At 37.2% G+C, this 24,589-nt stretch overlaps 1 protein-coding gene across 1 annotated transcript in view; it reads right to left on the bottom strand.

Moving 5' to 3' along the window:
• The window catches only part of SEMA3C (semaphorin 3C), a 115,951-nt gene that overhangs the window by 34,476 nt on the left and 56,886 nt on the right, over nt 1-24,589 (bottom strand). The window contains exons 3-9 of the mRNA XM_002187727.7: nt 17,231-17,391; nt 14,809-14,871; nt 13,360-13,479; nt 9,418-9,508; nt 5,532-5,651; nt 3,626-3,768; nt 1,534-1,648 (exon numbers count right to left, since the gene is read on the bottom strand). Of these exons, the coding sequence (XP_002187763.1) occupies nt 1,534-1,648; nt 3,626-3,768; nt 5,532-5,651; nt 9,418-9,508; nt 13,360-13,479; nt 14,809-14,871; nt 17,231-17,391 (813 nt within the window). The remainder of the gene's footprint in view (nt 1-1,533; nt 1,649-3,625; nt 3,769-5,531; nt 5,652-9,417; nt 9,509-13,359; nt 13,480-14,808; nt 14,872-17,230; nt 17,392-24,589) is intronic.

The following is a 24,589-nucleotide window of genomic DNA, read 5'->3' as shown; positions in this document are numbered from 1 at the left end:
TCTTTAGCTTTCCATTAATTCATGTGGCTCTTTCATTTAACCCACTGAATTTTTTAAATATTCTTTTCAATATGTCAAAAGCAAAAGACTTCACCATGCAGAATTGGAAATGTTATACTCTCCTGAATTATACATGAACAGAAGCATGTGTTTGCTCTCTCCCCGTTTTCTGAATTTCCAGCTGTGACTGTATTCTTCCTCTTTGATAGGGAATTGTGCTGGGAACCCATGCTGAGAACATTGTCTCCTATTCACTATGGCCCTACATATTGTCATACAAGAAACTAAAAGCAGTTATCCTACAGCTTGTTGAAGAGGAGGGGGTTGGTTAATCACAGTTCTCAAAGATGAGCTGCTGTGGCAGTGCTGAGGCACTGCAAGCTTCAGAAAATCAGTCCTCCAAGCACCTTGCACATTCCGAGCTAGAGCAAATCAGGATCTGCTCCCAGGCCAAATCAGGTTCCATTGAAACCTTGAACTAAAGCAAGTACACCAAATAGTTGTAAATATAGAAACTCAAAAGTACTCAAAACCCCATTTGCTATGATTTTGTGCATCAGGAATAATAATTAAGAAAAGCAAGAGAGGATACAATGGAGGGAATATCAGAACCAGATGCAGACCAAGTAGCAGTGCACATTAGCTGCTCATATTATTTATATTTCTAGTAAAGCACATACCAAATTTCCCAATACATGAATTTAGAACTATGATTTTGTGCATCTCAGCTATGGACAATACAGAATTTGAAAATTTCTGGTAATGTTTGGCAAGTAGATATCAAGATATGCATCTATTAATTACTTTGAAAAGAAACCTCTTGTGATTGCTGTACAGATTGTGCATTAAATATTTACAGTATTTCACATGTTGAAACAAAAATTTATGTGACTGAAGGATTCCTGAAAAATTATACTTATGAATAGTGCCATTGCTGGTGCCAGTAACAGGATTTATTAACATTATCTTGAATTACCAAACTTAGAACTCTACCCTGTGATCAAAAAATAGAAAAAATGCATTATGAAAAAAATGCATTATGGAAAGCTGTATGTTACACAGTGGTATAAGAAACAGTTTCAAGGGGATGTTAAAAACCCTCTACTGCAAACTCTCTATTTGTAATCTATTGCAAAAAGCTAGTAGCAAAACAGTAAGAGAGTCACTTAGATGTTTCCTTCCAAGTATTAGTTCTTTACATCTATCATTTGTTTACATATTCAAGATTAATGACGTTAATTACCTTATAATTACGCAGAAAGACTTACAAATAATTTTTTTCTTTTGCTGTCATAAAACTGCAAGGGGAATTTTGTCATGGACTTCTAGTGCTATGATTTCACTATTAACAACTTGACTAAGAAACTGAATGAAAATCAGTCATTACATATGCACAAGGTATGTGCCTTATTTGTGCTAAGGACAGCAAGTTTGAAAATTCAACACTGGTAATTATTCTGACTCTGTCAAAGAAATACACAAATACACAATTTTACATGTAGATGAAATTTTAAGGAATGTTTTTTGTGATACCTAATTCATCAAAGTATGTTTCTGTTCCATCTTCATCCATTACCGAGCACACAAGTCTTGCTTTCAAGAATGTTGTCCACTTGTTCACGAGACTGCGTTGACCACCTGTGTCATTCTGGAAAGGAATATTATTTTCAGAAAATAGGAAATAAAACACAGCTAACATTGTACTGGACTTTCCCACATTTTTTTCAGGTTAATTCACTATCTAGATAATTATATGTAAATTTAATATTAAAAATAGATAGACCTAAGCCAAATCCCCTCATCTAAGCATTCTATATGCACAACAAACCAAGAACTAGTTTTCTGAGTGGACTTTCTCTGCTGGGCTAGCAGGGTTGGAGGGCTGGGCAGTAGATTTTGTGCATCAGCAGTGTATGCTGTTGTGACTGGAAGTGACTGTGGAGCTCTGCATCACTCACTGACACCCAGGACTAAGTCCATGTTATCTCTAAAAGGTCTCACGTTTCTATGGAGGGATGTTTCTTCTAGTCCTGACAGCAGCATAGCTGCACCTGACCTAGTGGATGCTCTAAACACTATTCAAAAATGATGGCTAGTGCCGGTCAAGCAGGTTATGCACTGTTGCAAGTCCTGCTAGCTTGGTGCAGGGATGGCTTGTTCACAGCTCACTCATGGATCTTTCCAAATTTCCATGGTTCAGGGTGGGAACTGTAACTGCCAAACCAGGTGATGCAGCCCTGAGGTGACAGATCCTGACCAACTGTGCTGGTGAATGCCTTAGGTAAGAGCAGTGCCCTCCCAGCTGCTTAACGTTATGTTACCCAAGGAAAGAGAAAAACCAAAATGCAGAAGCTATTGAAATGGGATTTCAACAGGTGCTGTGCATGTTTCACTGATGCTGTTGGAGTTGGTAATCCAACATTTAGGGTGACTTATAAGGAGACTTTTCAGGGGGCAGTATAATTCTGTCAGTCTCAAAGGTGTTGATACATGAATATGATGGTATGTATACAAATATGACTGGCTCAGATTTATTTTAATTGGTCTTAGGATTCTGCCACAGGTTTCACTGTAAAAGTCTTAAGCCTTTCAAAAACCATCTGAGCTTCATTATAACAGTAAAAAACCTCATACAGCTGTAATAGTGTGAAATGTCTTCTTGCAAAACACCCAATAAGGCCTTTAGGCACTCTCACTAAAATACAGAGAATGGAGATTGTAAAAGAAATCACATGCCTCATCATATTGCCAGAGAAAGACAAACACCTTCACACCCAGGCACAACATCACAAAGCATCAAATTCTAAAGAAAACCCAAATTAAAGACAGGGAATATATAAACACTCATAATGAACTTCCTGAAACCTTCTAAAAGAAGGAATGAATAGGCTAGCAGCAATTGTGCATTTTTATTTTTTCTCTCCTTAAAAAAAAAAAAAAATATTTCACCAGAGATATTAATAGCTGTTTCAATCATTTTTCATGTACAGTTGATTAGAAATACAAAAAAACCCAAAATAGAGACAATGAGGAGTGCTGTGAAAAAAAATTAATTATTGCCCAGGAATAGCCACAACTCCTGAATTTAAATTTCCTGTGCACATTTTTAAAGTTAGGCTCACACACGCATCTATACAAGCAAGCAGAAAGACAAATTTTGATGTCGAAATGAAAACAGCATTTGAAAGTTAAATCCACTGATTTAAAAGCTTGATATTTCTGATGTGCTTTAAATGTTTTGAGTGTGTATGTGTACATTTTGAGTGTATGTGTATTTTGTGTGTGTATGAAGTAGGCCTTCACTGCCTAAAGTTCATTTTTATTGAGAAAATAATGTGCCTTATTTGTACTAAGGACAGCAAGTTTAAAAATTCAACACTGGTAACTATTTTGACTCAGTTAAAGAAATACACAAATTCCTGAACCTCTACATTTCTATTTTCTTACACATATAGTGAGATACATATAAGCTGTGAGCCCAGTAACTGCTCTTCTTAATTATGAGTGGCGACACAGAAACAGGAAATTTTGTCAAATCAAAGGCTTTTCAAACATTTAGTCTTTTAGATTATCATGTCACACTAGCAGCTTATCCCAGCAACCTGGTAAACAAAATAGTTCTTACTGGGCATACTCTTGCAATCATTGAATGAATTTGCTTTGTGCTGCCGCTGTTGTCTGTGAGTCTTTCTTTGAAGAAGAAGTAGATTTTGGCATCATTGGGGTCAGTGCCATCTGGGATAACATGAGCATCCACAAAAATAGGCTCTGAAATGAAAAAGTTTACCAAAAGGATGAAACCAAAAGATATATCAATATAAGCCACAAATTATTTACTGACTGCTTCAAGGAAGTGCTAAATATACCAAATATCAACAGGCAAATGGCTCCATGCTGCCAGCCATGTGTGCTTTCAACCTCAAACTTTATTTCACAGCAAATTTTTTAGAGGACCAGTTGAGAAGCAATGGTATAGATTACTGCAGAGACTCAAAGACTTTGAGGAAGAAGGAAGAATCAATGTGTTATCTGGGGCACCTAAGGAAAGTCTAATTGAGACAAAACATAAAAGTAAGATGGAGGAGCTTAGGAATGTAACAAATAAGGTTTACAAATAAGAGAGAAAAACAATTTGTGTAACCCAGAAAAGGAAAGGAGGGTAGGCAAATGCTTGAGCAGCATCTGAATTCATATCAGAGGCTGGTAAACATAATCAAATGTATGTGCAAAACACTACAAAGGAGAATTAGGGAGAGGACAACATAATAGCAAACATATAATGGATGGTTCAGGAGCCCTCAGAACACCTCCTTTGACTGAAGGAAGAAGTGTCCCTTCTTCCTGCATGAAGGCTTTGTCTTTTCAATGATCATGCAAGATTGCTTGTTCAGTTGAAGTGCAGTATAAAGTTTAAAACAATCTGATACAAAGGTTGAATGTCTGACAGAAAACTCATTTTGGACTGCAGCATTGTTCTGTTCACATAAGTCTATTCTCAATTAATATAACAAATGCCATGACTCTGGCTCTAAAAGAACATGGAGATAAATTGTACTTTCAAGTACCTGTTTTGAACAGGTAGATCTTCCAGAAATTAGGCATTTTAAAATTTAATTTTCCTCTAATTTATTATAGGATGCACATGTTAGGGTGCACGGATAAGTGTAAGAATGTATAACAAACAGAAAAAAAAAATTAGAGAGAGGACATAGTTTCCCTTTCATAGTGAAATGAATTTGTGAATGAAACCTTGCAATTTCATTGTAGTCACAGCCAGACATGAATAATAAGTCACCATAAAAAATATCAAGACAAAACTTTACTTCAACATACCTGAAGGCTTTTTGAAACTGTAACTGCTGTGTTAGTTGGTCTATAACCTTTCACAGCTACCTCCTCTCACAGGGTTGACTACCATTTTAATTTAAATTTGTTTCACTGGAAGAAGTCTTCTTACCAGTAAAGATGGAGAATTTTCACAGTGATGTCAGTAAATCAAAGAGGCGATTCCACTCAGAAATGAGTTTTTCTACTGTGTTTAGATAACCAATTCCTCACCACTGAAATAAGTGGCAATGATCCACATTGACTTCTCTGACAGTGAGACGCTGTTATGCACTCATTTTGAATGCAAGTGGTGGTGAATCTTAATTGAAGTTGTGGTCTAGAATCAAACACGGATTTAAGGCAATATCTGATTCATCAGAGGTGAAGGCACTTTTCTAGAAATCAGACTGTCTCCAATTGCCATTAGAAAGGTTTTCATACACTTGCCCTCAAAAAGCTTGGTTCAGTCTTAATGCAAAAAAGGCCATCAGGTGGGGTGATCTAGGAGCTTGATTCATGCAGGGATCCCTCCACACCTGCACTGTCTACAGTTTTTATTTACACACATTTCTTCATGGTTCTTCTTCATAAATTAAGTTTAGAGACAAGCTCTTTGAAGGATATGGTCTTTGTTTTAAGCAGGAAAAGGAAAGCAGAATCTCTGTGACACCCATTAAAACTCTGATAAATTAAAGGCATCTCACCACTCAACCACTTGGAGTTGTGCTGGTCAGTTCTCACTGCATTCCTCCTGGTCAGACTGCGAAAAATGGCCGCATCTGTCCCCATGAAATCAATATACATTCCTGAAAAAAGCTCTTCATCTGTAAGGAATGAAATGAAGGGAGAATTGTTATGGCTTTTGGGAGAAAAAAAAAAAAAAGTTTATTTTAAATTCATCAGCTCTTTATTTACACAGGAATCTATACATATAAATAGTGGGTCATGGGAATGAGGTTTTCTCTGATTTACAAAGACTCAAACTAGAATGCATGAGAGTAATCATATTTTTCTTTATGGAACTGTACCATTAAATGCCACAGAAGAGCTGCATACACAGGAAACTATTCTTGACAGGAAGTTTAGTTGCCCCATTTGCACTGCTAAGGACCACTGGAGAATAAGGCTAGAGTTATCAAAAAGTGTTTCATTCCATATCGTAAGTATGCACTTCAAAGAATTTTTTTTTTTTGTTACGAAAGTAGTTGAAGTGACTGGGTTGAATTTATTGCTGCTGTAAACTGGCACAACATCTATTGCAGTCAGTGGATCAGTGCCAATTTTTACCAGCAGCATTGTTATGGCTGCCCCAGGCAGCCTCAAGCTGACTTCAGTATTGCAGAGGCCAGACAATCATATATTGAACTTTACTCAGAGTAACATGGAGCAACAGTTGTCGCCTGTTGTGTACTTGGTTCTAAGTATAGGATCATTATGCTTGAGCAGAATGAGACATGCAACTCCTACATGAACAGAACTGTGAGCTCCCACTCCCTGTGCAGGGATTAAAACTCAGCCCATCAGTCAGGATGTCTATCTCTGCTTGTTCGAGTCTGTGTGTGTGCCTAAACATATGTATATATAATTACAATTATAATTACATATACTATCATTTTCTACTCTGTGAATAACCAAGCAATTTCCACTGACTAATGACAATGAAACCCCAGAGTAGAAAACAGTAGCTAAAATAAACTCTAACTCTCAGAGTGGGAGTGGTGGCTGAATAGATTCCAGTACAGCTGGGTCCTTTGATTGATGTTTTTGTCTGTAGTCCTGGACTACCCAGGGAGTGTGGTCAAGCTGGCAAGAGTCACAAGCTCAGAAATACTTGAGGCTATTTTCATGCTCTGTGTGTGTGTGTTTGTGTGTGTTCCTAATCAGCATGGAAGAGTATTGAGAAGCTCATGAGAGGATCAAAACTCTGGAGCCTTTGCTTTTCTGCTGCTTACTGGTGCCTGAGCTGACTCCTGGTTGGGCATCCAGCAGCCACTCTTCTGCTCTCACCTCTCCCTGCAATGACAAGATTCCTACACAGGGGATTTAAGCAATACATTTGCTCCATGTTGCTGAAGCATTTACTTCTGGAGCAGGTATTGACAGAATGATGTTAGAGCTGGACAAATTTGTAAGTGATTTTGTATATTTGCCTCCTCACCTCAATCCATCAGAACTTTATTCCTATTATGAAACAAACTGGCTGAAAGAGATCAGGTTTATGGTTCTCACTAAATGTTATGTACAGTCCTGTGCATATACACATTTCAGCAATAGTACTATACTATGTAATTTTAATCCTATTACATATCAGTGGTATTACTTACATCTTAAGCATTCCTACTGTCTATTTGCTAATCATGTATCAGAGGAGATCCATCAGTTCCACTTCCTTCTTGTAAAATCCTTAAATTCCACACAGTATTTGGTCTGCACAGCACAATGAGTTCACTCTACTTCACTTTGTTACTGGGGGGAATTACTGAATTGCTGAGATATGTCTGCTTTTATAAAGATCTTGTAGTCTTGGTGGGGAGAGCATCCTGCACACTAGTAATGCCAAGCTGCTTCAAAGCACATTTTTCATTGCTTTGTGCAAATGCATCTCTGTACGATGGCAAACTGCAAAAGTTCAAACTTATTTTTATAGCACCCACTTTCTTCTGAACAGTGAATCAGTTTCCCTGCTGTATTCTAGGCCAGTGATGCCCAAAATGGTCAAGAAATTGCATCTATATTTGAAAAGGGTTCTCTTATTGTGGAAGAATTAATTGGTCTGGTGGTATTTACTATCTTCTGAAGCAACAGGAGGGAATTCCTCCTGTAGAAAGCTCAAAGGTGAGTCCAGTACATTGGCTCAGTCCCCTCATTACAACATGAGCTGAGACTTAGAAAAAGTTCCATGTTTCTGGCATGGATACTGAGGTTTAATTCATTAGATTTTAATGTTTTTGAAGTGACTGGACTTTGCAACAGAAAGTATAAAACTCATTCTGCGGACTCTTTTTAAAAGGAATTTGTCCTTTGTGGAATAATTTAGACTTTGTAGATGGACTATGCCATAAAAGAGAAGTCAAACTGTAGGGAAGGTCTCCTTAGTTACATAACAGAGATCAAGGAAGATAATGAAAAGTCTATTAAGATGAACAAAGCTGCCACAGATTTACTGTAGAAAAAAAATCAGCTTACTGTACAAACAATACTTCAGAAACAATTTTCTTTAATGTTGCTATTTAAAATCCAGTAGGAACAAGGAGAGGAAACAGTCACTTCACTTAATAATACCAGAACGGCAATGAGTAGCAGTGGACTCATCTATCACTGACTTTGAACAAACATTTTCTTTACACAGTGAGTGTCTGTAAACACTGTCCCTAGATCACTGTTGAGATAAAGGTGTTAAGTGCAGCCAAGGTTCAGAGAGATGTCTAGATAGCATTTATGTGTTCTCTAAAGGTGTTCAGTTCACATCTCTGTGAATAGATATACTTATCCTTCATACTAAATATATATGCAATGAGAAATAAAAAAAAAAAAAGAAAGATATTTATATTTTGAAAAGGCCATGTAGGACAGACTGTATTACGTTTTCCTTAATATCTACAAGACTTTAAAGGAAATATCTCACACAATATGTAATTGATATAATTGATTTCAGAGGAAGCTGAATGGCAGAAACATGGCACGTTGTTCTCTTGTAAGCCTTGGGTGAAATACACAGTACCAGTGTGCAGTAAGTTTTATTCACTAAGAAAGTCTCAAAAGTCTGCACAGCTGCTGTTCCCTTCATAGCCAAAAATACAGCAAGGAGCAGACACATATTGAAAAATCAGGGCTTTGACACTAGAAGTGTGTGAACATACTGCAATTGTAAAGGTCAGGTTACACTGAGTATATATTTTCAGCTCTTCTTGGTTGAAAAAATGAGAAGAATCTTTTACAGATGACTTAGGCTGCACAAAGTGTATTCCCCCTTTGAGTTTTCTCATAGGTGCGCAACAAGCACAGCAGAAATCCCTTATTATTTCACTTTCTGGCCTTTCAGATGGAAGGAAACGGCAAAATTGGTTGGGTATAAAGCCAGTTGAAGAATGAAGAGCTTTACAACAGCTGGTGGGCTCTACAGCAGTGATGACAACAAAAATTAAATTCAAAGCATCTGAAATCTTCAGGCTTTCCCTGGATACTTTGAGATTTTAAAAATAATTAAATAAGACACAAATGCTGTTTAGGATGAATAAGGTCAGAAACCATTCAAATATAAATGCTAGACAGGGTAATGAAAAGCTGAAACTATTCCTGGGAAAAAATGTGTCATCTGGAAAAGGGACAACCTTTTGTTTCCTGTGTCTCTCTTCCCCTTTCAGTAACTTATTCCTGCATTTCATTTGTCCACCCAACTTAAACTTCACACAATCCTTGAAACATGGATGGACCCACCGCTTGTGCCCATCAGCCAGACAAAAGGCACTGGTCCTGGGAGGCTGAATTCTGCTCCCTTGGGGCATTCCATCAACCCACCGTACACATGACCATATGGGTTTAGACCCCAGCACCCTGGAGTATCCTTACTTACTAAGGGTCTTTACTTACTGATCATAACAGACACCGTATTCACGTTAGGGTTGAAAGAACAGCGTCCCTTTCCTGATTCACACTTGGAGTCGATCTTGAAGACTTGTTCCTGCAAAGGAGATTTGTGTGTCACTTCCCATGTCAGAAACCATTACATCTAAGCTAGTTTTTATGCCTGGCTGTTGGCAGCATTAGCAATGCTCTATTAACAGTGCTCCACTGGGCACTTTCACTGTATTGTTGGCAGTTTAACTCTTCTATTCAGAATTCCATCATCTTGTTAGATAACACTGACACATGGTTATTACCAAGACTCTTGTTATAAATTCAAGACACTGAATCAAAAAAATGTTCCCTCTGTTAAGGATAGGTTGACTGATCTCTGCAATAATACCCATGGAGATTGCTTCTGTGGCTTTGAAGTTATTAATCATTTATTTTCTGTATATATTAGTGTACTTATAACTGTCTAGGACATTATAATAAATCTAATAGAACTATAATACATATAAAATAAATCTTATGACAACTGTCATTAGATTATAGCATAAATCATTTGACCTTTACTGAGATTTCAGACCTCAAAAAATCCCCCAAATGACACTTATTTTCTTTAATACCATCTCTTGGATTGCTTGTAGAGCTCCAAATCCACAATGATCAATTATTTATCTATACCTCTTACCATAGCCTGAAATCTCCTATTTTTTTATTTTTTTTTTTAAGAAATCATAGTACAGGGATTTGTTTATATGTTATGCACTGTATGAACAGGGAATACATTTAGCAAAGTAGAAGGTATTTGGACTACAGCTTAAAATACGAACAATCTGAATATCTTTAGAAAATTTGTCCATTCTGGTGCAAGTCTTCACTTCTTGGTCCCAGCAATACCAGCACAGTGTGCTCAGCAAGAAATGGCTCAGGCCCAAGTTCATTCCTTAAAAACTGCAGCCAGTAATGGCAGAGATAAACTGACCCAACACACACTGACTCCCACATGCTGGATACCAAACAGCTTATTCTTAGGCTCCTACAACAAATTTCCAACCTTCAATAAAAAGCCAAGAGACACAATTACCAGAAAAAAAAAAAAAAAAAAACCCACAACAACAACAAATAACTGAACTTAAACATTTCAAAAGAAAAATGTAGCTGACAAAAATTCCAAAGAAAGGCTTCTGTGATGTAGATGCCAACAATTAGTTATTTGAGAAAGGACAGCAATTTCTTATATTCCCTTTAAGAGTTAATGTAAATCACAGGGGAGTGGGGATGCCACACAAGTCCTGAAGCAGCCATTTGGCACCAGTGAATAGAAGATTACACCAAGTTCAAATGCACAGCTGCATCAGGAAGTTTTCATATGATTGTTCCCTCTCTTTCCCCCCTTCTTCTGTTTTGCCTAATTTAATCTCAGAGATCTTATCTATTGTTTCAGTAATAAACTCTCTAAACATTGTTAAAATGTAAGTATGAAGTTTCTAATGTGATCTTGGGTGGTTTCTTTGTTGTTTCTTTTTCACTTCTAGATTATATGCAGCTTGATTCTAATCCATGTTTACTATATTAAACCACTATTTACCAATTCAAAATGCCCATTACTCCTCTACTTAACTAGCTCCAGGATTACACTTGATTTTCATATATATTAAACTACTATTTAGTCTATAATTATTTCGCACAGGGATTACACTTCCTTCTGTTTGCATTTACGTTGACATTAGAATATATCTGGATGACTAAGGCGGTAATTGCCAAAGACCAAAGTGTTAAGTGTGCCAAAGAAGAAAATTAATTGCTTTATAACCTCTGTTTCAGGGGAAGGGACAAAATTTTGCCTTATCAATGAAATCCCCCTTTTTGTGAGCTTATGTGGGATCCTGAAAACAGAAGAGTAAAGCAGGCACAGTTCTTATGATTGCTGGATATGACTCTGTCAGGCTTTGTAGCTTCTAGAGAAAAACAGATGTGCTTTGTAAAATATTCATTTTGCACGTGCAAAAACAACATTTTGTGCATGGAAAACTGTACCAAATTGTAGGTGAAATGACACAAGCAGAGGAAAAAATGAATTTTCACTAGTCCCATCAGCATTACATAGTTCCTCATTCTGCTCTATCAATTAGTCATGCACAGATATATGCAATGAGTTCAGAAGGAAATTCTTGGGTTTAAACTGTTATGCTATTGTTGGCCTGTACAGTAATGGTTTTGAGCATGAAGTGCCTACAGTCAAGTGTCTCAGACTCCAGATGTCTGAAACAGCAGTTTATTTAATCAATTGATCATAGGCATGCAGCTATACAGACAGGCTAAGTGCAGCCGGTTCTGGTTTTCCAAATCATGTATCTTTACTTTTCATTTAAGAAATTTAACATCTTGCATCATCTGGAGATGTCATTTCCTGCCCTCCCCTCTGTCCCAATCTCATTTACAAACCATCTAAAATAATGAGATTCAAACTTCTCTGGGCTGCAATAGCAGTACTTAAGATGATAAAGAGTATTACATTAATTAAAGACAAATGAGATCACCATTCATGCTTTAAATGATTTTTCAAGAAATAGAATAATGCTGGGGAAAGGTGATCCTTGTGTCATAATGCATCAAAATAAGTTAATTCAGAATCTTTTTAGCCAGAAGGGTGGATTCACTTATTGCGTTCTGCTTGCTTCTGCTTTTAAATCCAGGCCTATAATCTCTACTTTTAGACAATTTATTAGTACTGAAAGTGCAGTGATTCTGAGTGCATGCTCTGTTAAGGAAGCTGGAGCCAGGTAGGGATCTACCAAAAGTCACTGAGATCATACCATGCAAACTGACCTGGAGGAACATTGACTAATCACCTCCCTGGCAACCCCTGCAGCAATCTTGAGTCTCGGCCAGAATTCCCATCCCACTCCTAATTAAATCAGTGATGAATTTCTCAGTGTCTTCCCGAGAAGCCAGCCCAGCTTTTAAAGCTGCCCTCACATGGCAAAGCTCCAGGTAGCACACTCTGATCTTCCCTCCCAACACATCTGCTTCCACATTGTTCTGGAAAATATACTGCACACCCCTGTGCCTGCAGACATGAATCTGACCCAAAAGCTACTGAGGTGCTGCCTCCTGCTTAAGTGCCTGACTTTTTCCTTCTGGTTGCCTAATTTATTGCCTATTACATTTGCACATAAACAAACATTTCACTTTCAGATCAGGAAACTTGGACCATATACTTCTGAAACATCTGGTACTTATACTGAAAATACACTCAATGAAACTGAATATAGAAAAACCGGAGACCTACCTAGAAAAAGTATGATCTTACAGTGAAGAGAAACCTACCAACTTCATCTGGGCACCATCTAGTGGGGCAAAACTTGTGCAGTAGATAGAGTTCCTGTACTGGGATTGCAACTAGATGGTGTTAAGCTGAATTCCAGCAAACCTAACCTGAATAGTTAGCCAAATTAAGGGCTTCTCCAGGGAACCAGTAACACATGGAAATTATAAATAATGGACTTTGTATTTTACTTTTCATCTAACTGGCTATTTCCTTTCAAGTATTTCTTGGGCATTTTTACACCAAATGGCAGGAATTAATTCACCAGGCAATGTCAAATAAAAAGTACTATCAAATGTATCCCAGCATTTCGTATGACTGTGGACAACCATCAAATATTGGACATATATATATATATATATATATATATGACAAATATTGTCCATATATTGAACAAATATATCATATTTTGGACAGGCATCATATTTGAGGCATGGCTTTTAATCATGGCTTTGCTTCCAGCTGGTATCAGGTGAGAAAACTATGGACCTTTGCTCTTCTGCTATTTAACATCGGTGAAGGAACCTCTGATTCTACTGGGACCACTGATTCTTGCATTTTCTAAACCTTGAGATTTTGCTTCACACCAGCAAGGTGGACCACCAAGTGAGTGGATAGAATGCAAAGAGAGTTACCTCAGACCTGCGTCCCCTGTTGACGTAGACGCAGACGGGGCTGAAGGCGCCGCTGCCGCAGACGTACAGGTGGGTGCGGTTGTACGACTGGATCACGCGCACAAAGTTCCCACAGCCGTGCTGCAGGAAACACAGAGAACAGTCACTCCACAGTGGAAAATGTCAGGAGATGCTGGGAGCTCTACAGAATAGACATGACATGTAATTTTAATAGCATCATGAAAACAGCTACTGAGTTTGTTGGTCTCTGGCTTTGGACAGCTGTTTCTTTTCATGTCATTCTGCCCTGGGAACTGGGCTCTCTCTGACTGAGCACCACAGATGAGTTATAGAGGACTCCATGTAGTGTTCCCACTTCCACACAGCAATCCAATTTTCATTCACATGTTTCTCTTGCATGAGAAGAAGCAAGACCACTATGGGTAATCAAGGCATAACCTGTTTCCTTAAGGACAACTCTGAAACAGTCTCTTCTTCCCCCTGATTTGTTCAACACAAATGGAGATAATTAAAAAGAAAGCAAGTCTAAATATCAGATTTTGCTATCTGTATAAACAATTTCTTTCCAGAACTTTAAACTGAGGTTTGCAGTCAATTGTTGCTTTGTATGGAAGACAAACATCTTCAAATCAGCATGAAAATTAAACCAGAATGTTAAGGGCCACATGGTTCACAGTATTGGATTTACAGTTTTTTCCTTCCCTTTGGTATCTAACTCTTTCATTTTTTACTGTGACCAAGTGTTAATGCACTTTAGGTTGAAAACAGATTTTTTTAATGAATATTTTTCTTACCCACATCCCAGAACTGCTTTCATATTCAATCATCCAAACCCCATTCCAGACAGTGAGAATTGCATATGTTTTGTGAGCACAGGGCTGGAAACTGTGCCATCAGTCATCTTCATGAAAATCCGTAGAGTTTATCCTTGTTTAGCAGACTGCACAGGCTTATTTACTTTTAAAGGCATTCACATTTTTGGTTCAGCAGGAGCCAGCACCATACAATATTATTTGAAAACTGGTGCACAACTGGGGTTTTCAGACTGCAGGCAGTGGGTACCACCCACCCTCACAGTGTGCTCCTGGGGGGTGCAGCCAGCCAGAGAACTTCCACACTGCAAAGAGCAGCTCAACAGGCTGTGCAGCATCACCCCAGGACATATCTGGAAAAGCACTATTACCTAGTTAGATCAGTAACAACCAAAAAAGGCGAGGAAATGGACACTGCATATCTTCTCCCATCTGTCAGAGTCTGGAGGTGCATTCTGGAGGTGCAGAGTTTACATCGCCTGATTTTCCAGAATTTCACTTTATAGATTGGCTTGCAAAGCATTTCAAAAGAAAATCAAACACTTCTTTCATTTTGCTTTGGCTGCACTCAAGGTGCTGTCACTTTATAGCCAAGTACCTAATTTGTGTGTATATGTGCATGTGGATTATTACTTACTGTAGGATCCTTGCCAGCCATTTTGCACTCTTCAACCTTATTTGCTGAGGCTGGCCAGAAAATCTGTAAGGAAAGAAGTATTGTTCAAGCTGTATATTTTTTACATAATTTAAAAAAATTAATTTCACTGCTAATAGATTAATAGAGTAATTACACTAATAGATTAACATCTAGATATAATTTACACTTTGATTATAAGAAAAAAAGGATTTTTGTTGATAAATAAAACTATCTTGGTCTTAGAATGCACTAAACAAAATCGAAGTCCAGGTCTTTGGCTGATATATATTAAGCTTATTACAAATTTTTAAGGCAAATTAATCAATTTATCAAGATTTTCTTTTCTAAATAAGACAGATTTTCTTTTTTATTTTCACTATTTCCTAAATTACTACCCAACTTTACTTTTTTACTTTTATTGAACGTGTAGAAATTATTCACAGTAGAAATAAGAAGACTAAAATATTGAAAGAAAGGTTCTTTTTTAATTTTTTAAATTTTATCATCAAAGGTTTGACTAGATTACAGAAAAAACCTACCTGAAATCTCAAGATTTCCCATTGATTTCTTTCAGACAGATTTTCAAGAAATACCTCAGCCTCTTAGTGTTTATCTGTTTATCTCAAATTGTAAATATATTGAGCTTCTTCCATTATTTATTTTTATTTTGAAATTGGAAAGACATCCATTACAAATTTATCCCCAGAAATCTAGTGACAGAGCCTGATAACATTTAGCCTCAAGATAATATAAACAATATAATGAAAAGAGCTCTGTGTATACATGTACACATATACATATGCAGAATTATGGATTTGAATGTATATGTATATAGGATTTCTACAGATATATAAGATCAGCAATGTGAATCTGTCGTTAAATAAACAAATGGAAAGACTCTGGAATTGCAGATTCATTCTCAGCCTAATACTGGGTGATCACATTCACTGCCAGAAAGCTTTTGTGTGTTTTTCGTTTCTGTTAATTTTTTTTTATTCTTTATTCTCCAGGCCTACTTAAGCTGTTGAAATGCTTCACAGGTTTATAGTGCAGAAAATATTTCATGCAACAGATGCCCTCCTATGTAACCAAACTCAGCACAGGATTAACCCAACCTGCCAAGGACAGGAGGGACAGTGCCATGCTGGGGCACAGCTCCTGCCAGAGCAGGAAGGCTGGATCACTGTGAGATGGAAATTAGCAAAAAGGTCACAGAAGGTATTTTGGATCCTAGAAGGCAGCCCCATTTCAGAGGGAGATTTGGGTACCATTAGGAGGAGGGAATGATGCATTCACACCACTGAAAGAGAGGCATTTAATTTAAATGTGTAAGTTAGAATGAACCTCCCTGGGCTCCCTGAACAATTAATTCAGGTGGATAGGCATGTCCAGAGGGTGATTCAGAGCAAAGCCCAATTTAACTGTGCTCAATCACTCTCTGACAGGGCCCCTCTCTCTCCCCTGACACATTAAAAGCCTTGTCTCTTAAGGAAGGCATTTATCTTCCCTGCTGCAAGCCAGGTATCGCTGCCTCTCAGCCCTTCTGAGATACAGTAATAAAGCCCACAGATGAAAGGACCGGATGGATTTGGTGGAACAAGGTCTTTATGGTGGCAGGGCAGTAGCTGTGACTGTCTAAACACAGGCAAGACAAAGTCTGTAGACAGGTAATAGCTCAACAGACAAGCTTCTGGGCACACAAGAACTTCTGCAGCTCACCTATTTCAAAAGCAGAGAGGCTGAATTTCAACTGGCTTTGGAGACAAGAAAGGAATCTGTAAGCATTTGATAATATTATTATTTTAACACAGAGGTTGCTTACTACTTTTTGGTGAGGGAACACAAAGTCCTTGGGAAACACCATCTCAGTAAGTGAGAGAAGCCAGAAAATAGGGGGTGTCAAGGGACAGATGTGTGTCATGGTGCCCAAAAACCCCAAATAAAGTGTCTCAGCTACCCAACTGAAGGGCAAAAGTTGACACAGACATAACAGGAGATTGGAAAATAGTTCAGTGATTCGGGGCCAGAGCACAAAACATTAAAAAAATGTAGTATAAGGTTAAGGACAATGCTGTCCTTGTTTTTTTTTTTTCTATGTGGCCTGAGAATGATAGTGTGTATCTTCTTCTTCCTTGAGGATTCTTCTAAAAGTGCATCTCTGAACCATCTTATCTTGGAGAGAGGTGGAAAGTGTCAAACCACACAGATTTTCCTTGTGAGGCCAGGCCAAGCAGAATATTGCTTCAAAATGAGCAAATAAGCCAGTTTTAAACAGTGTTTGAGGAACAGCATATAGTTTCATCTGCATTACACATAGAACAAGGACTAAAAATTCCATAAGGTGTGCTATTTTTTTTGTCTTACAAAGAAAAGCATGGAGTAAAGCAATCTCAAAGATTCTCAAAATAAAACTTGAACTTACACTGAGGGGGTCTTGGCTTATATTGTTAATATTCAGAGACAGAATATGATCTTTACTCCCCACATAGATCCGATCCTGATCTTCATCCATCAATAATATCCTGTAATCCAGGGGGCTGTGGGATATCCTGTGATACTCAGAGGTCTTAGTTTCTTGCAACTCTGAAATAGTAAAAACAGTAGCACAGTTAAGTAGTTCACTCACGTTTTTTGCTTCTCAGATGCAATTCTTTCTAAATAAAGACATCTTTGGGCACAAATGGGGCCAGAGAGGGAAGAAAAAGCCTCATTAGAACACTAGATAATAATACAATGACTGAGGTAAAACAAAGTTTCTTTTCCCAGTTTCAATACAATTATTTTGCACATTAAGTAGATAGATATAGCTCATAAAAATCAGACTACGCTCTTATTCATTCATCTAATTAATTCTTATTTTAATGGATATTATTATTTACAGCTTTGCTTTTTAAGGAACATAATTTATTAAATTAATCAATGTGTTCAATACATTCTGAAGTTTATGACCACAGAAAACCCACAAGATCAATGAGAACTACATAAAAACCTTTTACTTCCTTTTCCTAACAGGGGGCTTCACTAAGAATAGGTTTTTATCATTTTCAAGGTCAAATTTTACTTTGCTCTTCATCATCATGTGTGGCTTACTCAAAAGAAAAATAAAATTATTCAGCCAAGCCTAAATGTGTCTGTTCATTCAGTTGTTTGTTTATGGGTTTGGACCAAACTTACAGAACTGTAGAAGGAGAGGTATTTTTCTACATAAAACCTTTTTCTACAAAGTGAAGTGAAAACATCCTTTGATCTCAGCAGTGCAGGATCAGGCCTGTTACAGGAATAGCTTAAGCAACTGCAATATAAGTAATACTTGCTGCCTTCAAGAAAGCTCAGCCTTCCCATCTTTGCTTAGCCAATATATTTTGGGCCCCAGTCAGATTGTTTTACTTTTCTGTAATTACAGAAGGGAGATTTCTCAAGAGCTGAGAGTGGAAAAATATAACCTTAATAATCAATTTGTCTTTGTTAAAATATTTAACATATAATTATGCTTTATTTCTTCATGAATATTAGGATTGAATTGTGTTCCTTGTGACTCTATTAAAATGAGCTCTGCTATAATGATATTCATAAATGTACGATCTGAGCCCACAGTTCTCAGTTCCAAACTTTGTCTGGGACAATATAGCTTGTCACTGTTGGAAAAGGTTTTTTAAAAGCAAAGTTTTTTGCTCACTCATTCCCCATGGAAAACAGTAAATGTCTTATACAAATGTATACTGATATATATATATATATATATATGTATATATATATATATATTTATATATACTGATGTTTTATAAAACAAAACTCTCAAAACAGAAAAATTTCTGTATATGTGCTCTATTAAAAAAAAAATGCACCAAGTGTGCCTAAAGTATGCACCTTCTGCAAAACACATATTTAGCTGAAGGCAATTTTATTTTTTTTTAATTACTTGGACAACCATTTTTAATAGCAGGCAAACGTTGAAGTCCTAGGATTCATACCTGTCTAGTAGAGAACTAATGACTGAAAGAACACTTATCAGAATATAATGTGCATTGATAAATATGATACATAACTCCAATTAATTAACTACTTTCATAGGAAGATGAAAAACATCTTCAGTTACTGAAAGATAATTGTGTTTTGATTAATTTAGATGTGAGACAGGTTTCAGGAGCTGAGTTTCCTACATACACTTATTTATGGTAATATGAAAAAAACCCCAAATAGTATTTCTCTTGTGCCTTGACAACAGATATATGATCAAGATTTACAATCTGTGCCTAAAAAACTGAAAAAGAACCTAAGTATATATGAAAATTGTTCACAGGACTTTCAGAAGCCTTTTTTTAGCTTGAGAAATCAACTGTTTTTATCACTTTAAAAAACTCCTCCCTGTAAGCTTTAGCTAGGATGGTCCCAGGCCCCCGGGAGACTCACCAGCACAGTGCCATTAACACCAGTAACTCTGGCCCTCTGAAATTCTCCCAACCAGCCTCAGGAACTCGTGCTCATCCCTTTTCCTGGGGCATTATTAACTTTACCACAACACTTGGAGGCTGTAAGGTGAAACCGAACCTTCTCCTAACTGTACATTTGATACACCAGGAAAGCCCAGATAAACTGGGATGGTTTCCCACCCAGCACGGGGTAAATGTGAGCACAGGGATTGCACAACAGGATGTCCCTCCTTACTGCCCCACTGACTGACAGCGCTTAACAATGAGAACACCATGGCTGATGTAAAAGATCATCATCATCATCATGACTGCTTTCAAACAAGAGACAAAGACAGCAACAGATTTCCAAAACTTTCATTTATCAAAATCCATTATTTTCTTGGAATTTCAACCTCTTTGAAATGGTATTATTCTTTCCAAGGCCCCTGAAAGATAATCTGCCTCCGTCGAGTTGCTGATGCAAAAACACCTTATGCCAGGTTACTAGACTATGGAAACTCAACACCATTTGTGAGGGGAAGGAAAGCTGTGAAACAAATATTCTCACAATGATTTATTAGTTTTATTTCTTTTAATGCTGAACCTTACAGCTTATTACACTCTCTGGGCTACTCAAGCAAGTAGGGAGGGAATTTAATTAAATTTTATTTTCATTCAACAAAATTTACCACACAATCACCCAAGAAAAATTGATTTTTTTAAAGATTTAATATATGGTTGTTGTCGCTTAGAGAAAGCAGTGGCTGCAAAGATGCTGTAAGTTCTTTCACATTCCCTTTCATCTCTCTCAAACAAAAGTTTTTGGCAAAAAATGAAGTAGACATTTACTGACATTCAGGGCAATTTTATTCCATGCCTTGAGAGCTTAACCAAACATTGAAAGCAGAAAAAACTATATAGAGAAGGATGCTATAGACAGCTCTCTAAATATTAAAAATTTTATTTGACAATAAAACAATATACAAGCAACTTTCATCCTTAATGATACAAAAATAATCTTTCCTTGTAGTTTTTCTTCATCAGTTGGTGAATTTTGCCTTTCCTCAGGGATAAAACCAATACCAACTTGATCCCTGCTGTAAGAAATCTGATCTTAGAGGACAGGTTGCTTTAATGAAGAAACATACGCTTCAGTGAAATCTCTTTCCAGAATTATGCTTATTATTGAACTGCACATTTTGGAGATCCCAAGGACTGGGAGTTTTCTCTGTACACAGTGCACAGCTTACTGACAATTAGACAGTTTAAGTCCTACTCTTTAATTATCCTTCTAATCCACCACAAAAAGAGTATTTTTTTAAGCCATGTTCTCACAGAAGAAATAATAAAATATTTGTGTAATATCTATTACTGACATCACAAAAGCCATTGTAACAAACCTAAATATTCTTGCCAGAACAAAACAATTTCAGCTATTAGAAACATGGTATCCAGGGAGGTGTAGTTACCTCACACAGTCTATTATAACCAAATTTTCTAGCCTGCATAAGGATAAATGAGCTAGATCCATCAGGTAGTCCCATGAATATCTTATTTAATCACTCAACCTCAAACTTTCATCACTCCTTAATTCAAATTCACTGGAAGCACAATGTTGAAAAAAGCCTGACTCTCCAAAACTAAGGAATATAATAATCTCTAACATGTAGAGGCAAGACCCTAAGTGACTTCCTTGGCTGACATTTTATAAGGATGTTTGATGCACTTGTTAGTGAAATGAATGCAATTTTAGCAGGACCTTCCCAAAATATAACTTCCTTTTTGCAGACTCACATAACCACTTATTACTGAACATTTGACATAATCAAGTATGATTTCAACATAATCAAGAATTACCTTTATGTTTGGTAAGCTATAGCTATGGTATGCAAGCACCCCTAGCCCGAGTTCAAAGCACTGAATTAATCCACTGATAAACTGTGGATAAACCATGACACGTGAGAGACTGCATGCAGTCATGCCTGCACTCTACCATCCCTGGATTTCCAGCCTAGCAGGGCTTCTTTCAGCAAGCCTAGGATGGTTTGTCAAGCTTTTAATTTAGGATCCCCTGTGGGAGAGTGTAAGAAATAATATGCTTTCCTCCTCTTTCCTGCTGGCATAAGGATTCAATCTCAGAAGACTTTTTATGGGGAAGTTCAGAGCAAAAGCAGAGATTTGGTGTCTGTGCTTCAGAAACAAGCAGGGAGTAAAGCACAGCAACCCATTCACACACAGCACCACAGAGATGGGCACAAACACAGCTTCCCAGGAAGATGGGCTCCATCTCCCCACGGAACCCGTGCCACCCAAAGTGGCATGGATTTTATGTAGCCCCAGTGATGTGGAAGTCAGCAATTTGTTTTACTTTACGTTCTCATGGGGTGTGGGGTGCACAAATCACATGCCTTGCGTACAGCTAGCAGCAAGCTCAATGTTAGCCTCTGATTATAGAGGCTGTAAAACTCTCTTAAGCCTCATTAAACCTTGAGTTTGTGCCAACAAATATGCCAGTCCATGCCAAATGTGAGACTGCAATGTAAAATCTCACCTTCTAGGAACTGGAATGAAAACAATTTTCTTTTTCTTTCTTTTTTTTTTTTTTTTTTTTTAATAGAAGTAAGTATTTAAGTAGAACAATGTTTTTGCTTATAGCATCAAATGGAAATAGTCCCCTTTTGCCCACAGGTCATGTTTAAACAGGTGAAAAAGTAACCTGAACATATAGACACTATGCATAATGTTGCTACCATTGAATGGAATGGTTATGCATTTTAAGAATGTGATATCTGAGGTAGTTGTAAAGTTACCAAAAATTATTTTAAAAACCCCAAAACCAAAAAACTTCAGCCAGAAGAAAAAGTCTGCTTTATTTTAGTTTAAATATTTCCCTTTCTGCTTTGTATTTACAAATCTCTCGTTTTGTAACTGAGAGATTTAGTTAAACAATATCAGATTTCATAAGAATCAAACAATTTTAATTATGTTTCCTTGGCATTATTTTTAGTTATTTTAGTGTAAAGACATGGAAGAAATAAATGCATCATTTTTATAGTTTACACAGTACTTGTAGAAATAGTCTGCTATAATACTGCAAGTCTGAGAACACCAGTGACAACTTTTTCAATTTCATGTATGGAAAGAGAGTAAGTAAAGCGAGGGTATTTCTTTCCAAAACTCCAGAATGAGTCACCTTTGCACTGTCAATATTCCTTTTCTTTGAAGATATATGTATTGATTCTTTCTGCTTGAGGGGTTGAGATAAGGGAGCTGCTGAAGCATTTTGCCACTGCTCATGCAGTGTTCAAACTAAAACCCATCCCTCATCCATTCTGAAGCGGATCCCATTGTGAACGGAGACACATCTCACAGAAGAGCCGTAAGTAGCCACATGTGCTACTGGTCAGTCCCTTGTGTGCCTTAACCACACAGGGCCCAAAAAGGTTCAGAAGGACCTCTGACCTTTTCTTTATCTCTTTATCTCTTCTTCATGCATGAGAGTTTTTACTCCTTTCTTTAATGCTGTTACAATGAAATCCAGCTTTTTATGTAAACGGTAATAACTTCATAAAAACTAGAAATCAGAGATGTGCACACTTGCTTCTTAATTCATCTGAAAGGGGTTTAATTGTATTTTTATTAAAAAAAAAATTGAAAGGGGAAAAAATAGATTTACAAGTGCTCATAAAACCGCATGCTAATTAACAAGATCATCTGAACAAGAGAGAAGAATGGAGTTCATATTGTACAGGCTGAAACAGAACCCTTTTTTTGCCCAGAGCTAAAATGTATAATCTGTTTGAAGGAAACTTAATTGCTGCATTTGGAAGGAGAGTAAATAACAAGGAAATGTCAATGATCTCTAAATATGATCTGGTTTAAATATACACCTTGAATACTTGTGGGTGTTATTTGCTACGTGAGTTGAGAGTGAAATTTAAACATTACTGGACTGAGATAGTGAAGTCTTTTATAAAGGGAAATCAGAGCACCAAGGTGAAGTCTTCAGAGAATCAGGCCCAGAGGTGGCTCTAGCATGTCTGAAGAACAATTTGTCACCTTGAGCAGCTCAACATATACATTAGGAGCAGTAAAACACTCAATAGCTCTTTGTGAAGGGGACCATGTGTTGATAGGAAAAGACATACCAGTTAACAGTTGACCTTAAGCAGAGCATTCACATATGTCAGTAGATGGGTTTTTCTTTTTTTTCTTCACAATTTGCAAGATAGACAAAACTCCTGAAATCCCGGTAACTCACAGACTTTAAAAAAATCACAATTGAATATTAACTGGCTTTTAACAGTGCCTTTTTAAAAGTTAAACCAAAAGGGAAATAATTCATGACAGAGTGCTGTTTTATTAAAATTACCGAAATCTGTAACAGAATTTTTCATCTTTTATTTAGTACTTCGAAGGAAAAAGGAGGGGCAGATCCTCTGAGGTGTGGGCAGCTGCCAGTTTTGTGCAGAAGGAATGTGCTTTCTAAGCAAAAGCAAACACATGAGAAGAGAAAGCCACTTACTCGTGTGTGGCAAAATGTATTAACATGGCTTTGTGGCACACTTATCAACCCAAGACACCCCATGACATTCCATGCCTCTTTATTGAAGTTTCAAATTATGAAGAAGGGGTATGATTTCATTTACACAGATATTGTCATGTGAAATCATACCACATTCCACAACAGAAAACCCACTCCAAAACAAAGAGGAAAAATGTGTCAATGTTTTTCAAACTGCAGTTACACAACTATCCTAAGTCTTGCCAAATATTCCGGTACTGAGATTCCTTCATTGAGCATTATGCATTATGCAAGACCACCCACACCTTCCAGCCATCTAGTCTCATTAGGCTGTAGATACTTCTAGGCATAATAACATCACGTTATTCCTCCATTTACCTCACTGTAAACCTCTAATAACTCCTCTGAAATCGGTATAGGTATTTCAATAAAAACATTCAAAAGTAGGCTTACGTTTTTTTAGGAAGTAGTGTACAGTTATATAAATGCAATTTGTATGCTTTATTTTAGAAGATGCTACAAATGCTGCCATTCTACAGAACTTTAGAGAAGATAACCTATATTTCAAGTATTACCCTGTTTTTTTCTGCTCATTATTATCCTGTCCAGGCCTTGTTCTCATTTTTGATCCCAAAACAAAACGGACAACTTTGGCAAGCATGGAGAGCCATAAAGACAGGCCAACTGGTTTTAAGATTACTGCAGCTGAGTTATGCACGTCAGATGGGAGCCAGTCTCCTCCAAACCTTGTGTGTAACAAGCTTGTACACAACAGCTCTGCAGCATGAAAGCTGCTCTCCAAGAGCTGCATACTTCAAAGTCACACAGTTACACAGAATTACCCGTT

This window comes from Taeniopygia guttata, chromosome 1A, assembly GCF_048771995.1.
Source record: "Taeniopygia guttata chromosome 1A, bTaeGut7.mat, whole genome shotgun sequence".
In the NCBI taxonomy this organism is placed as follows: domain Eukaryota; kingdom Metazoa; phylum Chordata; class Aves; order Passeriformes; family Estrildidae; genus Taeniopygia; species Taeniopygia guttata.
Note: the sequence above shows the minus strand (reverse complement) of the source record. Positions and strands in the feature narration are given on the sequence as shown.